Source organism: Gadus morhua, chromosome 8 (assembly GCF_902167405.1).
Source record: "Gadus morhua chromosome 8, gadMor3.0, whole genome shotgun sequence".
Lineage (NCBI taxonomy): Eukaryota > Metazoa > Chordata > Actinopteri > Gadiformes > Gadidae > Gadus > Gadus morhua.
The window spans coordinates 15,934,219-15,949,018 of NC_044055.1; the positions used below are offsets into that span (position 1 = coordinate 15,934,219).

General features: G+C 43.7%; 3 protein-coding genes across 4 annotated transcripts; 2 read left to right on the top strand and 1 right to left on the bottom strand.

The window, feature by feature from the left end:
• The first annotated feature begins 219 nt into the window (after positions 1 to 219).
• On the top strand, positions 220 to 2,585 carry LOC115548786 (zona pellucida sperm-binding protein 3). Its single transcript, XM_030363628.1, has 10 exons — positions 220 to 323; positions 413 to 597; positions 678 to 781; positions 863 to 957; positions 1,053 to 1,233; positions 1,520 to 1,625; positions 1,922 to 2,019; positions 2,095 to 2,180; positions 2,271 to 2,378; positions 2,470 to 2,585. The coding sequence occupies exons 1-9, from the start codon at positions 260 to 262 to the stop codon at positions 2,375 to 2,377; spliced, it is 1,026 nt and encodes a 341-aa protein (XP_030219488.1). The 5' UTR covers positions 220 to 259; the 3' UTR covers position 2,378; positions 2,470 to 2,585.
• A 905-nt stretch (positions 2,586 to 3,490) lies between these two features.
• On the top strand, positions 3,491 to 5,684 carry LOC115549018 (zona pellucida sperm-binding protein 3). Its single transcript, XM_030363997.1, has 10 exons — positions 3,491 to 3,599; positions 3,744 to 3,910; positions 4,012 to 4,112; positions 4,262 to 4,353; positions 4,609 to 4,789; positions 4,886 to 4,991; positions 5,184 to 5,266; positions 5,338 to 5,429; positions 5,504 to 5,563; positions 5,632 to 5,684. The coding sequence occupies exons 1-9, from the start codon at positions 3,536 to 3,538 to the stop codon at positions 5,551 to 5,553; spliced, it is 936 nt and encodes a 311-aa protein (XP_030219857.1). The 5' UTR covers positions 3,491 to 3,535; the 3' UTR covers positions 5,554 to 5,563; positions 5,632 to 5,684.
• Positions 5,685 to 6,424: 740 nt separating this feature from the next.
• c8h7orf25 (chromosome 8 C7orf25 homolog) lies at positions 6,425 to 8,914 on the bottom strand. Of its 2 annotated transcripts, none has more exons than XM_030364166.1 (2): positions 8,793 to 8,914; positions 6,425 to 8,235 (listed from the first exon to the last, which is right to left on the bottom strand). In XM_030364166.1, exon 2 carries the CDS (start codon positions 8,217 to 8,219, stop codon positions 6,846 to 6,848), a length of 1,374 nt encoding a protein of 457 aa, XP_030220026.1. In that variant the 5' UTR covers positions 8,220 to 8,235; positions 8,793 to 8,914; the 3' UTR covers positions 6,425 to 6,845. The 2 variants fall into 2 exon arrangements, with proteins under 2 accessions (XP_030220026.1, XP_030220027.1); XM_030364167.1 differs by having other exon boundaries at positions 6,425 to 8,231; positions 8,793 to 8,912.
• Between the last annotated feature and the right edge of the window lie 5,886 nt (positions 8,915 to 14,800).

Genomic DNA, 14,800 nt, shown 5'->3' on the forward strand with positions numbered 1-14,800 from the left:
AACTAAAACCATAACCAATACATTGAATAAATCATAAATAAATATAAAAAACAAATAAAAAAATTAAATCCAAGTCAATATATTTTTATTCAAGACTATAAATTAACAGGAGTTGGTGAAAAGTTTCATAAGCATTAACGAAGTGAAATTGGTGTTGATATTTGGAATTACTGTCGGTATGCACAGATGCACGTGATTAAGTTAATTGGTTAAGTGTTAAAAGCGTGTGGTTTGCACGACGTTGCAGAAAGCTACCGTCATGAAGAATTACGTTTGTATGATAGTGTTGGCAGTCATTGCCTCAGCTGCTGCCAATGCAGGAGGTAGATGTCACAATAATCTACAGGTTAAACCAGATGTGTATATTTTCCATTTATTGTTAAGTAATTTGTACACATTTTCCTCCATCCAGATATCAAAATAGACTGTTCAAAAGACTCGGTCAACATAACATGGACGATTCCCGCTGAATTTATTCCACACGCAACCCGTTTCTTTCTTGGAAGTTGTATTCCTTCTGATTTTGCCATTCTCCAAAGTGGAGAAGCGGAACTATACTTCAAGCATAAATACATGGACTGCAACTCCAGAAGACGGGTAATACTGGGTGTTCTAGCGGACATGTCATGTAAATGTAAGTAAATGTTTTTTAAATGCATTTCCTTTTCCCCTCACAGCCTAAAGGAAAGCGTGTCATCTACCAGAATGAGCTGACCTACCGGCCAAAAACCAGAAATCATCCAGCAGACTTCACATATCCCTTCGAGTGTTATTCTCACAGGTATATTAACCTGCTGCCACCAATTTGACATCAATACACTCAAGCTTCTAACAGGAAAACGTTTGCATTTATTTAATTTAGAGACCAGAACAAATGGATTCCCAAGTTCAATAGACCTGGAGTGGGGGTCGCAGAAGGCCATGGGAATCTGATTTTCCACCTCGCACTTCTCAATGGTGAACATCTTTCATTTGATGTATTAACCAACAATATAACGTACTTAAACCAAATATTGAACTGTTTTCCCCAATCTGTCTTTTTTTCTAAATAGAGGACCTAAGTGCAATCTCCAAGAGCAATGAGGTTCCGCTGGGCTCCATGATGCCCATTTGGGCTGCGGTGGAACAGAAGTCTCACCAGCCCATGTTGCTGCTCATAGACGAGTGTGTGGCGGCAGCCACCCCCGAGCTACAGCCCGCCGGGCAGTATTACCCGCTCGTTGGGAACCAGGGGTGAGGTTTATAGACGCGTGTTTTCGTCTTAGCAACGTGATGGCTCCAAGTACTCTTGACTTTCAATGTATTCGTCCCCCCGCCTTCGCTTGGTGTGAACGCACGGTAAGGACTCTTTTTTTTTTATGTAAAACGAGGTCATGCAGTGTCTGAATTATTTTGTAGCTCCAACTTTGCTTAAATGCGGATCTTCAAAATGTAAGCAATGACTAAGTTGGCTTTATTTCAAGGATCCAATGGATAGACTTATGTCTTTTATACGTTCTGTGAACTTCTTGTTTTGCAGTTGCCTTTTGGCCAGTACGTGGGGAAACTCAAAATTTCTACCACGGTATCATTCCTCTGCTATGGTCTTGAACCTGCAGACCTTCAAGCTTGCTTTTACAGACGAGGTAAGAAGGATGAACTTGAATAATGATGACCCTTTAATATCAAATGCCTCATAACCATATTGCCAATGATTGCTGTTGAACTTGCCAAAACTTTGTTCTGCTGGTTATTGCTACTATTATAGCTGCATCCATTGCACTCCAAACCCCCCTTGAAGGGAAGGGTTCCTCTTGTGTTCACTTTTTGAAGTTCCTCCTTGCTCTTCAAGAGGTCTTGGGATGGCTTGTGACGCTAGTTCAGCCTGATTTAAAGCTGTACAAATAATAAATAAACTGGCCTAATGTTGAAGGACTTGCAGCTCCCGCAGGTTTACATCAACTGTAAACTGGTCGCATGGGACCCTGAAGCGCTCGGCGAAGAAAGGAAGGCCTGTAACTACGTGAAGGAAACCGGCAGGTAAGGCGTATTGTCAATCTTGTATTCCCATCAATGCTGTGGAAACCATAATGACTTGTACACTGTCTCTACCAGCTGGGAGCTCCTAGACGACCCCAGCCAGAGCCACCTCTGCAGCTGCTGTGACTCGTCGTGCAAGTACCGCCACAAAAGAGGAGCGGGTATGCCTGCCATCTTTAATGTATCCATGATGCCGGTGGTTTGTGTGGCTTCCTTGAACTCATTGTGTCGGTTGTGATTGGTCCATGAAGACAAATCCCGGGGCATTGCTCAGAATGTTGTGTTGGGACCACTGCGCTTCGTAAACCCGTCTGACGAAGTGGGCCCCAGAAGCACTTCAAGATCAGACCTCAAATAAGGTCCGTCATTAATATGGATGGTCTACGTTTCTCATCTTTTTGTCAATGTGATGTACTGCGACTGGACAATGTCTAATCTCTTCTTTCATAGGAATGCCCCGATCAACGTGACCACTGCATTACTGAGGGACCCACAACATGGAGGACCAGTAATGTCCCCTGGAATGACCATTTGATTGTTATAATAAATAATTCTACACAAAAGCAGTCTTGACTTGAAATGTTCCTTGGTATCCAGCAGTCCTGTTTTGTAAATGGTGTTTTTTTTTAAAAAAAGCAGGTATTCTTTCAGGGATGGTATGTTGTGTCTATTGCATATGCCTCCAACTGACAATAACACACCAGTTAACAATCAGATATCTTTAGAGATGGATAGATCTTGGCAATGTTTCATCAGGTGCTGATCTTCAATTTAAGTGTGTCCAAACACTGGCCGCTATCAGGAACGGCACTGAACTTGGGTGTTTGCCACTAGGTCAAGTTCATTTAAAGATGTGGTGTGTGGATGATGGCTTGTTAAAGCAGCCTCAGACCAGGAATTATTCCCCTGATATAAGAGCCTTTTGTCCTAAAATATATATTATTGGGGGAAAGGTGGGTTCTCGATCTAAACTGGGAGCCTAGATTGCCAAGATTTGTATTGACAATACAAATCTTGGCAACCCTGCTGATTGTCAAGAGAATGGTCAATTAACTAGTAAAAGGTTATTTTTCATTACCCTTGTGATACTGTTAGGATACATTTTATCCATGACAAAGTTGTCTCCTGGCTGATAGGCCAACTTCTGTTTTGTGAGGAACTTAATAGCCCTCTTCCTTCATACCTAGTGCCACTTATAAGGTTCAAGCTGCAATAATATCCCATTTCAGATGTCCTACATAGAATGCCTATAGCCCTTACCGATATATATATTCCTTGTGAAATGTGTCATACAATGTGTATTTTTTACACACTTCATAGATAAATAACACGAGTAGTAGAATTTGAGGAAACATCTCAATGTATAAAAACTGTTAATCGTCTAATTCCCTGATGCTGCCTGTTCACACACCCAGACTCGTTTAGGGAAACCAGGTGAAAGATATTAGTTTGATTGCTCTGCTGCAGTCAGAACCAAATAAAAGCACTGGGTTCCTAAGCTCATTCACTGGCAACCATGGCATTTCCCTTTAGCAGCGTGGCTCTACTTGTCCTTGTAGCAGCTGTCTTGGTGAACGCAGGTAAGATATTTTAATATAATCTGTGGCCAGTTTTTTTGTCTTCTGTTTTTTTATATATATATGTCAGTGTCTATCATTTCTACCTGTTTTGTTGCAATCAAAAAAATCCACTTGAAATTATTATTTCTATGATCTCTCTTGCAGATATGAAGGCGGACTGTGGACCCGATGGCCTCACGCTGGTCTGGACCGAGGCCAGATCCCTGATGGACTTCTCTCTCCTGCGACTCGGCAGCTGTCGACCGACCGCCGTGTCCTTGAGGGAGGCCATGTTCTCTGTTGAGTTCGGTGACTGTAACTTCAGGAGGACGGTGGGTGAGCTCTACGTCTGTTTGGGGGGTGTAATGATTACTACATGTGTAAACTTTCATTTTAACTCTGGCATTAATTAAGTCCCATCTTTTCTCTTAAGGTGACCAAGGACATCCTGGAGTACAGCAATGATTTAACCTTAGTGTCTCCTGGGAACACAAAAACAACTTTCCATCATCCCGTATCTTGCACCTTCGAGAAGTAACTAGAACTACTTGGAATTGTAGAGGCTATGGTCCTGCGCATTCAATATCCCAATACAATTTAACTAGGAGTGTCTCGAAGACCATTTGGTCTTGAGAATTTATTATGGCCCTTTCACTTCTAACTGCCTGGTTTCTCCTTTAAAGGGCTGTTGACTGGGCCCCTCCCATGTATGACCCGTCCATGCTCCAAACATATGGGCAAGGAGATCTTCTGTTCAGTATGGACATCATGAACGGTCAGTTTGCTGTTTGCTCAGTGTTTCCAACCACTTGGTCTTGATGGATTTTACTTCACTAACAAAAGACAACCATGTCCATCCTTGAACACTTGACTAGCCTTTTTTAGCCTGCTCAGAGCGTCACAGCTTAGGAGCACTCCTACCTCTCTGACTTACTCAAGGTGCCCTTTCTCTCCTTGCATTGTTGTTGTCTGCTTCCACTCTGCGTTGGACCATCTCTCCATGCTATAATCTCTGACCCCGTTGTTCCAGGCGACTTCTCGGGCCCAGCTCAGTCCCTTGCCTTCAGTCTTGGCTCACTCATCCCAATCATGGCGACCGTGGGCCAGGACTCCCATCAGCCCTTGCTGCTGCTTCTGGATGAATGTGTCGCCACCAACACACCGGACCTGCAGCAAGAGAGCGCCGTGTATTCCATAATCTCTAACCACGGGTAAGTGGGGATAACCAAGGGTCATGATCTTTCATTTAAGCCATCAGCAATTCCCCCTACTTGACGGGACGTGTTCCATGTCCTGTCACTCTTCAGGTGTCTTATGGACAGCAAGGGGGCGCGCTCGCGATTCGAACCCCGGGTGGTCTCCTCAGAGATCCGCTTGTCCCTGCAGGCCTTTAAGTTTGCAGTTGGTAAAGAGGTAATCCATTTCATATAAGCCTTTGACTGTCTAAATTAGACAAGTTGGGGTAAAATTAGTCTGTGGTACAAAAGGCAATTTACCCTGTCGCTTAGTTTATATAGATTTAGTTGAAACATTGGCTTATTTTCAACAGCCACCCTTTTACTGAAGTGGTGTTGCTTGTGGCCACCATGTGCTTTATGTCAACAGGTGTACATCCACTGCACACTTGAGGCTTGGGATCCCAGCGCTTTCTTCCCGAATAAGAAGGCCTGCCATATCGTGGGCAACGGGTAAAGACTGCGTTTACATTAACATAATCACATTTACCTGGCTCTGGTCAAACACTGGCTTATTTCTACAGATGGGAGCTTCTCGATGACCCATCTATGAGCAGTCTTTGTGGATGTTGTGACACCAGCTGTAGCTCAAGGAAAACCAGGAGCCCATCAGGAGGTACAGCTTCGTTCAACAACATGCAGCTAAGGCGGGCTTATGCAGTATGCTGACTTTGATTTGTTTACAAACAGGTGGAATAAAGAACAGTGCTGTTCTTGGACCCCTGACTATTGTGGACTAGGATGAAATGGGTAATTTATAAATACTTTGGTTTGCTTTAGTTGTGTCTCGGGGCTAAAGGTTTGTTCTTTTCTTTCAGGATTGCCTGTGACCTGAAACTACATTTGTTTTAATAAAAAGAGAATTACTTTACTTTTCTGCTGTCTGCCTCTTTTTACCAAGTTGGATGTAGATTTCATAAAAGGTTGGATGGGAGGAAACTACTTGCTTTCTCTAAATGCCCCCCTTGTCAGCTGACGGCTAACGTGGTCCACTCAAGGGCGTTCAATTTCAGACCTTTAACACAATCGGCAAAATAGAATGACAGAACTTCACCCAGCCTCGACCTGTTTCGTTATGATTTATAAACCTATACAATGGGGATTTCATTTTTAAATCCTGCAGCATAGAGCCCCAATAAATGAGCCATACCGCCAACTAAATTGTATTAACATTTTATGCAATGGTTAAATCTGACATCAGATTCTTGACCAAGCTGCTCTTGATGGCTAAACAACTGAAAGCAATACAACTTGTTTCTGTAAAATCAAATGCCTCAGTTTCCCTTTGGTCCATGAAACATCTCAAGTGTTCACCTCGAAACAGACTGCAGGGGAAACATCTGCATCCAGAATTGGACAACCAAAGATTTCTCATACCAGATTTTATGAAATCCAACTTGGCTCGTGCATTTTCCATTGGTATAATCGGTCAATGCTTGGCACTGCTATCCATGACTTAAGTACATCGTTACCCTCGAATTCTAGAAAATATTGCCTTCCTGTCAAATTGCCTATTACATTCAAGTCAGTGACTTGACTAACATGGCAGTAAATGTAACGGCATGCAAAAATAATCCTAGCAATAGTGGCTTGGGACAAAATAGAAGCAAGTCATCTTTCGAGTGCTTTATTTCAAAGTAAATAAATATCCTTACATTGTTTCAATTATTTCAGCCATGGCAGGCAATGTGCTGTCAGGAACGGTATGTAAAGAATAGTGTTGGAGCGCGAGACCAAATTAAATCAGTTTTTCTTACCAAATTACATTTTGCTAGAATTGGATGGGAACAGATATTCAAAACGTACAAACAAATAACCAATAGTTAGGGTCTCAATTTATACCATAACATCACTTGCCAACCCACATCTGTACAGATTTTCCAAACCCCGTCCCCTGTGACGGTCAAACCATCAGTTCCAAGTTTTAACGAATCAACCAATAAGTGCTGTCTCTCTGGCCCCCATTGGACCGCATAAGGCCCCGCCCATAAAAGATCACCCGACTTCATTCTGCAACATTAATCATATGACCTTATATGGCTGTCGCCCTCCACTCCTTCCCCTCGGTCAGCGCTCGGGGCTGGTGCACAAACACGCTGTAGCGGACACCCTGATTGGCCGCAGCCCGCACAAACCCGCTGTTGGCCGTCATGGTGACGGCCTGCAGCGAGTCTCCGGTGCCAAAGATCATCAGCGAGCGGGTGTTGACCTTGGCGCTGGCGTTGAGGCGCTGCGTCCGCTCGGACGGCTGGTCCGGGACCACCCTCACCCGGGCCAGCAGCTCCTGGGCACGCCCCTTCTCCCCGGGGCCCCCGAGGGTGTCCAGGATCACCTGGAAGTCGTCCACGGCCGACCGGCACGCGTACAGCTCCTTGCCCTGCATGAAGGCCTTGAGCTCTGGCAGCACCTGGTGCTGGCGCTCCTGGGCCGCCTGCTCCGTCAGAACCTGCTCCCGGAAGGTGAAGTTGCAGTGTCCGTGGCTCAGCGACGACACGTAGCTGATGAGCGTGGTGATGTCCAGGTTGGCCCGCTGGCACGCGTCCACCTTCACCTGGGTGGGGAACGCCAGGCTGGCCACGATGGTGTCTCGATCCACCCGGGTCTGGCTCAGGTCGGCCTCCTCTTCGTTGTCATCATCCTCCTCATCCTCATCACCATAATCCTCTTCCTCATCGGGTTCAGAAGCGGCGTGCGTTAGATCCTTCTCAGCTCCGAGCTGCTCTCCATCTTCCTCACCTTCCACGTCGTCTTCCTCGTCGTCCTCCTCCTCCTCCTCGCTGCTCTCCTCCTCCTTCACCGCCGGCACGGCGTTCACCGCCACGATGTCGCCGCGCACCGACACGCCCATCTCTCGCAGCAGGTCGGCCATAGGGCTAGACACGCCGTTGTAGAAGGCAAAGATAATGTGCGGCTTGCTGTACTGGATGGGCTGCTGCCCGCTGGCGCGCACAAACTCCTCCGCCTGGCTTACGATGCTGCGGTCGCCGTACTGGCCCCGCCCCTGCCAGATGTTGTGCAGTGCCTCCGCCTTGCGGCCCACCGCCTTCACCCACGTGTGTCCGCCGTTGGCCACCACGTCCACCACCAGCGACTGCTTCCCGCCTCCGCTGTCCTCATCATCCTCGTAGCCAAAGACGTGCAGCAGGGAGACCACCTCTTCCAGGCTCTCCGCCGTCTCCACGATGGCCCGCAGGTGGGTGAGGTTGGTGCTGTGGAGGTGGGACTCTTTGACCTGAACCGCACCACTCTTCACCTTGGTGAGGAACTTGAGCTCGGCGCGCAGCTTGCTGCACAGCTTGGCCCGGCCCTCCACTGGCTGGGACTGCCGCTGGCACAGCTGCTCCACCCGCCCGAGCAGCTCCTGGGCGATGACGATGCGCTCCTGCAGCATGGACTGCATGGCCATGGTTGGTGCATGCTTTCTAGGGACAAAGACTTATTACTAACGTCCATCGATGTTAAGAAAACATAACTAATCTCAGACGCTAAACATAGTAAAGTTTAGAGACTTGATTGATGCATATTGATACAAGATGTATGCCAATATGTTTCACTCATCTCCAGTCGGGGATTTTAAAAAGGACACATTTTTTCCAGAATAAATCTCAGCTGCTGCATGACATGTTGTCTGCAGGACAGCAGTTTGACGCACGGATGTCTCCCTGCTGTGTGCTCTCTAGCTAGCTAGGCAGCCTAGTCACCCTAGCTCTAATGTTAATACAATGGTTCAAAACAGGTTTAGAGCGTCTTGTTTCCTCATTTCCGAGTATATTCTTAATAAACCTCCTAGATTCTAAATTCACTGTGCGTTACCGTTGTTAAATTGAACTTAACATCAGCTATGTTTATAGTTAAGGTTAGCTAGCATCGTCGGTCATGTGTCTACTTTGACGAATAACACTGCAAAATAAACTGTTTTCTATTTAAAACCACATGCTGGCTTCATAAAGCTTTTATTGAAAACAAAGAAATTACTTACGGAAGCTGTCAGTCTGTTTAGGATTCGTTGATCAGCCAACAAATGATCTAAGCTGATGGCTAGCTCACACCATCTACGTGTTGTCACAACTCCCTTCCTCTCTGGAGTTTTGAAGACGCTCCGCTCCCTCTGTTATTCCTCTCTGCCGCCTACAGTCAGGCGGAGCAACTGCAGTATCTACATCGTGGTGTCAATCTGTCTGGTGCGTGTCCAATGCTTTTGACATTGGGGATCAAACCCCCGTATTCTGACGATTGAATGCCATCATCAACTTAACACTTTGGTTTGATTCAGAACCAATTTGAAAATGGCTGGTCCGGGATGGCGAAGCAAAACTCAGAACCACCTAAATTATTTGTGTGTTCTTCAAGAAATAAAATCGCAAACATAAGTTATTGGAAGTTTGGAACCAATCTAATTCCTAGATTGTTTTAGTTCCTCTGTGGTTGATTGATAATAATAATGTAAATATCATGTTTTGATAAAGAGTATAACAATACGATCTGTATTAGCTATCTGTTTCTGGTGCTGTGTATTGATAAGAAGAGACAATTTTAGGAACTCAATGTGAGTTTTTTGTTTTTTATTTCCTAGAACTGACTGTCTTTTCTTATCATGTGACACAATTTAATTCTAATGTCAAGTGAGTGTGTGTGTGTGTGTGTGTGTGTGTGTGTGTGTGTGTGTGTGTGTGTGTGTGTGTGTGTGTGTGTGTGTGTGTGTGTGTGTGTGTGTGTGTGTGTGTGTTGTGTGTGTGTGCGTGTGTGTAAACATGTGTATGTGTGTTTACTTGTATGTCTATGTGTGTGTGTGTGTGTGTGTGTGTGTGTGTGTGTGTGTGTGTGTGTGTGTGTGTGTGTGTGTGTGTGTGTGTGTGTGTGTGTGTGTGTGTGTGTGTGTGTGTGTGTGTGTGGGAGTTTCATGTCCATACATCCCTGTACATTCTCTACATACAGAGTTGTGTACAGTACTGTGTGTGATTGTGTGACAGTACTGTGTGTGTGTGTGTGTGTGTGTGTGTGTGTGTGTGTGTGTGTGTGTGTGTGTGTGTGTGTGTGTGTGTGTGTGTGTGTGTGTGTGTGTGTGTGTGTGTGTGTGTGTGTGTGTGTGTGTGTGTGTGTGTGCGTATGTGTGTATTGAAGAACAAGAGTCATTTTAGGTGTAGGTCAGCATCCTTCTTCATCAAACAGCCCTATAGTTGGCCTTGTACTGCAAAATCTGCGTAACTGCTTCTAGGTCAGTTTACCCAGTTGGGAATGTTTGCTGTTCATAATTGAATGCCCTCTCAACCTGCCGTCTATGCTTTAAACCAGATGTGTCAAACACAAAGCCCCCTGAATCTGGCTCGCTGCCTAATTTTATGTGGCCCGCGAGGGCTTCAAAGGCATTTCAACGTCTTGCAAAAAACAAAAGAAACGGACTGATCTGGGATGGCAAAGCTAAACTCAGGACGACTTAAATCCGTTCTGTGTTCTTTAAGCAACAAAATAGCGAAAAAAAAATATTGGAAACAAATCTTATTCCTAGATTGTTTTGGTTCTTTGTCATCTAGTTCCTCTGTGGTTGATTGATAATACCGTTTTTTTCAACTGCTTAAACACTATAGACACATGCTTAGACCAAAGTAACACAACTTGAAGTTTTTGTTTCTATACCTTAAACACATGTAACCATTCCTTAAACAAAAGCGCTGATTTGCACTTTAGTTGCAATTGTGCAAAACACTTGCTCCTTTCTGCAACGCATTTGCTCCTGCACACTACACATCATCATTCATACATACACCTAATTCAAAAAATCTCATTGTACCATTGGGAAAACCCATCTATTCAAAATCCTAAACACATTGGTTAATTGGAAATACTGGGTGGCTAATGCTCCTTTTTGAACAAAAGTGGTAGTTTTGTGAAATACTGTGACTACCTACATTGAGATGTTTCAGTACTTTCTATGGTATATACAGTATAGTACAGTATATACAGTACTTCAAAAAATAAGCAAACCAATACAGTAACATTTTCTGGTTGCTTTTTTCTATAGAATGACTAGATGACCTTCTGGGTGCAGACGCCAACGCCTGTTCACCCAACAGCAGGAACTTGCCATTGTGAACCGGGACAGAGCAAACAATGCAAACCGTCTCAACCAGCTACAGCAACAAATACTTGCAGATAGAGAAGTATTCAATAACATAGATTGAGTAACCATTTCCACTATCAGACGCATCTTGGTAAAGCACCAAATTACCATGAAGCAATTGTACAGGGTCCCATTTGAGAGGAACAGTGTCAGGGTAAAAGGACTTCGGCGTGAATGTGTACAGGTAAGTGTTACAGTCCTTTACATATACATTACAGTATTGGTGTCATCCAGCTACAGCTGAATATGTGCCATTGTATCAGTACCACATAGATACATTCAGAGAGGTACCAGGTACCTGTTCGATGGGGTGGGGGTTCTGTATGTGTAGTACTGTAGTTGAGTGTTTTGAGTAATGCCATCCAAAATATGTATTGCATGTATTTTGTTTTGTTACAGAGCATCTTGGAGATGGATGGAGCTGCACAGCCTCATGAATTTATTTACATTGATGAGGCGGGATTCAACCTCAGCAAAATAAGATGACGGAGTCGTAACATAATTGGCCAAAGGGCAATTGTGCAAGTCCCGGGGCAGCGCAGAATATTTCATTGAAATATCTCATTGTGTGCTGCCATAAGCCTTCAAGGGCTACTGCACCATCAAGCAAAACTAGGTCCCTTCAATACCGAACATATAATACAATTTCTGGATGCACGTCACGATGCAGCTGTACAGGACAGATCAGAGCAGCCCAGGTTTGCTGTTGTCTGGGACAGAGGCGTCGTCAGCCCCTTTTTACTGGGGCACGTGCCCCAGTAAAAGTCTCCAGTGCCCCAGTAAAATTCCATTGATCATTATTAAATTCATCTGCAGAAGCGCCGCTCTCGCTATGGAATCGGCAGGATTCATCAAGTGCATCTCCTGCTGCCTCTGGAGTCTTCAGTCGAGCCTGCCTCTTACCAGCCAATCAAAAAACGAAAGGGGCTACATAAAAGCCAATCAGAAAATACCCCTACTGTATCTGGGTAAGATTTAACGCAACAACCAATGAAAAAAATCAGTTATTTACGGATTCGTCCACGTGACTCTTCTGAATGTTTCAGTGGTAAAGTGTGTAAAGTATGACCAAGTGTTTCTTTCTGTTCAATAGTCTAGATAGAACTTTATCAATCCCCTGTAGGAGGAATTTGTTAATAAAACAATAATGGTAAAAAAAATAAGGAATCTCCCACTTCCGGCTTCCATGAAAGAGAACCATACTAATTCACACAATAGCGTTGATGCAAATCTAGCATCAAAGGTTAATTTAAGGAAGTTCTCTCCAGTCACGCTGAAACTAGTTTGCTAGTAGTAGCGCTTTAATTTGCAGCGTAAGAGAATTCTGAGAAATCTGAATGCTGACAAAATTCTCAGAATTCTGACACTGCAATTTATTTGCACGCTACGACTAGTGAACTACTTTAAAAAAAAAAAATCGACACTGCGACCAGGCGACAAATGACTGGGGAGAACCTTCTTAAATTAACCTTTAATGCTGGATTTAATTATCAGAATTCGGATTTTATCCAAGTATTCTGACTTTATTATCAGAATGCTGAATTTTATCTCACAATTCAGAGTTAATTAGCCTATTCGATTTCTGAATTAAAATTCTTGTGATGAATAATCTACATTTGTACAGTCGATGTGCAGCACTTTAATTCCCGTCAACTTTGTTTTCTAACACCAGCATTTCCACAACTATGCTCATGTTCGTGACTGCTATACAAAACCATTTATAGTGCATCTATTTTTCTGCTGGGTAGTGATAGTCGCCCTAAATGCAGCTTTAATTTGGGCTCTGATTATGAATAAATGCCGCTGCTGAACTGTGTGAATAAATAAAGGGAACTGAAATCGAAAGAAGACGTGTGGTTTTGATGTACCGTGAATTCCAGCTGAAAGTGGAACATTGCTGCCATCAGGGGAAATTAATGTAACCTAGGCATATTGTAAGTAGCTTTCAATTCCTTGTTTTTTTGTTGATCTAACCCTAACCCTAACCCTAACCCTAGTCATCTCCTTTTTTAACGTTACAACAAATTCACAACTTGTTTGACACAAACAATGACAACTTGATTGCTGTTAAAGAATGTTGCCCATATAATTAGCACCAGTTTTTCAATACTGAGCGTCTGTAGCCTGTAGTTTTATAGCACACACACACACACACACACACACACACACACACACACACACACACACACACACACACACACACACACACACACACACACACACACACACACACACACACACACACACACACACACCATGCGTGCACGCACACACGCGGAAAATGAATAATGAATGAAAAATTGTCTGTATTCAAAACTTGAGGTTTTAGTGGACAAAAACGTCCTTAACACAAAAAAGGAAATTATGGATATACAGGGTGTTTTTAACATACTGGATCCAACAATGTTCCCAACACTGACACAGATAATTCAGATCATTTTACTCACAATTCCTGTAAACAGTTGTAGTTGTGAGCGATCTTTCAGTGTGTCGAGAAGGCTCCACACCTGGCTTAGGTCAACCATGGGGCAAGAAAGGCTTCACCAACTTTCTCTTTTGTCCATTGAAAAGGAGCAACTATGCAAAGTGAGTCAAAGCCACGTTATTGACCGCTTTGCCACCATGAAGGCGCGGCGATACAGCTTAATATTGAAAAAATTATCATTTAAAAAGGCTCTGTGCAGTAGTGTATGGCCTTATTTAGTTTAATTTAAGAGCTTTGATGGTTCTATAACATTTTCCAGGTTGATTGGTGGCAATGAGCCACCTCACCTTAAGTCAGAAATTCTATTAGTTTTAAACCTTGTTTCTTGCCTTTTTAGTACATGTCGTTCTGGCAAAATTATGCTGTTTCCACACAGCTTCTAAATAAATATAGATGTGTAGACTTCTCCTGATAAAGAGGTGAAGGTCATAAAGAGACTTTTTGTTTATTTGTCAGTTACCTTATTTGTAAATCTTTGAGATGTGTATGTGTTTAAATAAATATAATTGTACGGTACTCATGAATCCATCTTTGCGTCTTTACTTTTACCAGTGCTTTAATATAGCCTACAGTATGACAGTGACAATGATTTTGAAGCTCGTACATAACCTTCTGTATCCATCTATTTCATATTGTGCACACGTAAAAAAAAAAATGTTGGCAGTTGGGGGACTGTGCCCCAGTAAAACTCTAGGTCTAGCAACGCCCCTGGTCTGGGATAATGTTAGTTTCCATCGGGCTGCACTGGTCCGCAACTGGTTCACCAACCATCCTCAATTTGAAGTCCTATACTTGCCCCCTTACACACCATTTCTAAACCCCACAGAAAAAAAAGAATTTGGCTTGGAGATGCCGTGTATATGACCGCCAACCACATGCTCGCATCCCTCTTCTGCAGGCAATGGGCCTGCGGAGACATCGACTTAGGGTCAATCCATGGATGGATTTAGCACACAAGGCAATATTTTCCCAGATGCTTAGCGGGAGAAAACATTGCTTGTGATGTTGATGAGATCCTATGGCCAGACCCCAACAGACGGCAGGATCCATAAGCCCACCCACGCACAATTGCCTTGTTTTTCTGTGTTTACAGTATAGTAGGGTTTATTTTTGTTTTATTTTTGCTCAAACTGTATTAACTGCACTGTAATGTACAGTACTTCAATGTACAGTATTAAGTATTTGATCTTTTGGTTGTGGTGAAAACGTGCCCTCTGTGGAACTGAATAAAAGCAGTGAACATGAAAGACTGCAGTGTTTTATATAAATTAGACCAGTCTGTCTGTTTGGTGGAATACATGGGTCTTCATGTCTCAGTCTGTCTGTCTGTCTGTCTGTCTGTCTGTCTGTCTGTCTGTCTGTCTGTCTGTCTGTCTGTCTGTCT

Coding starts and splice junctions, on each gene's coding strand:
- c8h7orf25 (XM_030364166.1), bottom strand. CDS start 8,219: ATGGCCATGCAGTCCATGCTGCAGGAGCGCATCGTCATCGCCCAGGAG.
- LOC115548786 (XM_030363628.1), top strand. CDS start 260: ATGAAGAATTACGTTTGTATGATAGTGTTGGCAGTCATTGCCTCAGCT. Junction 958..1,052: donor CCACCTCGCACTTCTCAATG/GTGAACATCTTT, acceptor TTTTCTAAATAG/AGGACCTAAGTGCAATCTCC. Junction 1,234..1,519: donor CCGCTCGTTGGGAACCAGGG/GTGAGGTTTATA, acceptor CTTGTTTTGCAG/TTGCCTTTTGGCCAGTACGT.
- LOC115549018 (XM_030363997.1), top strand. CDS start 3,536: ATGGCATTTCCCTTTAGCAGCGTGGCTCTACTTGTCCTTGTAGCAGCT. Junction 4,354..4,608: donor CAGTATGGACATCATGAACG/GTCAGTTTGCTG, acceptor CCGTTGTTCCAG/GCGACTTCTCGGGCCCAGCT. Junction 4,992..5,183: donor AGTTTGCAGTTGGTAAAGAG/GTAATCCATTTC, acceptor TTATGTCAACAG/GTGTACATCCACTGCACACT.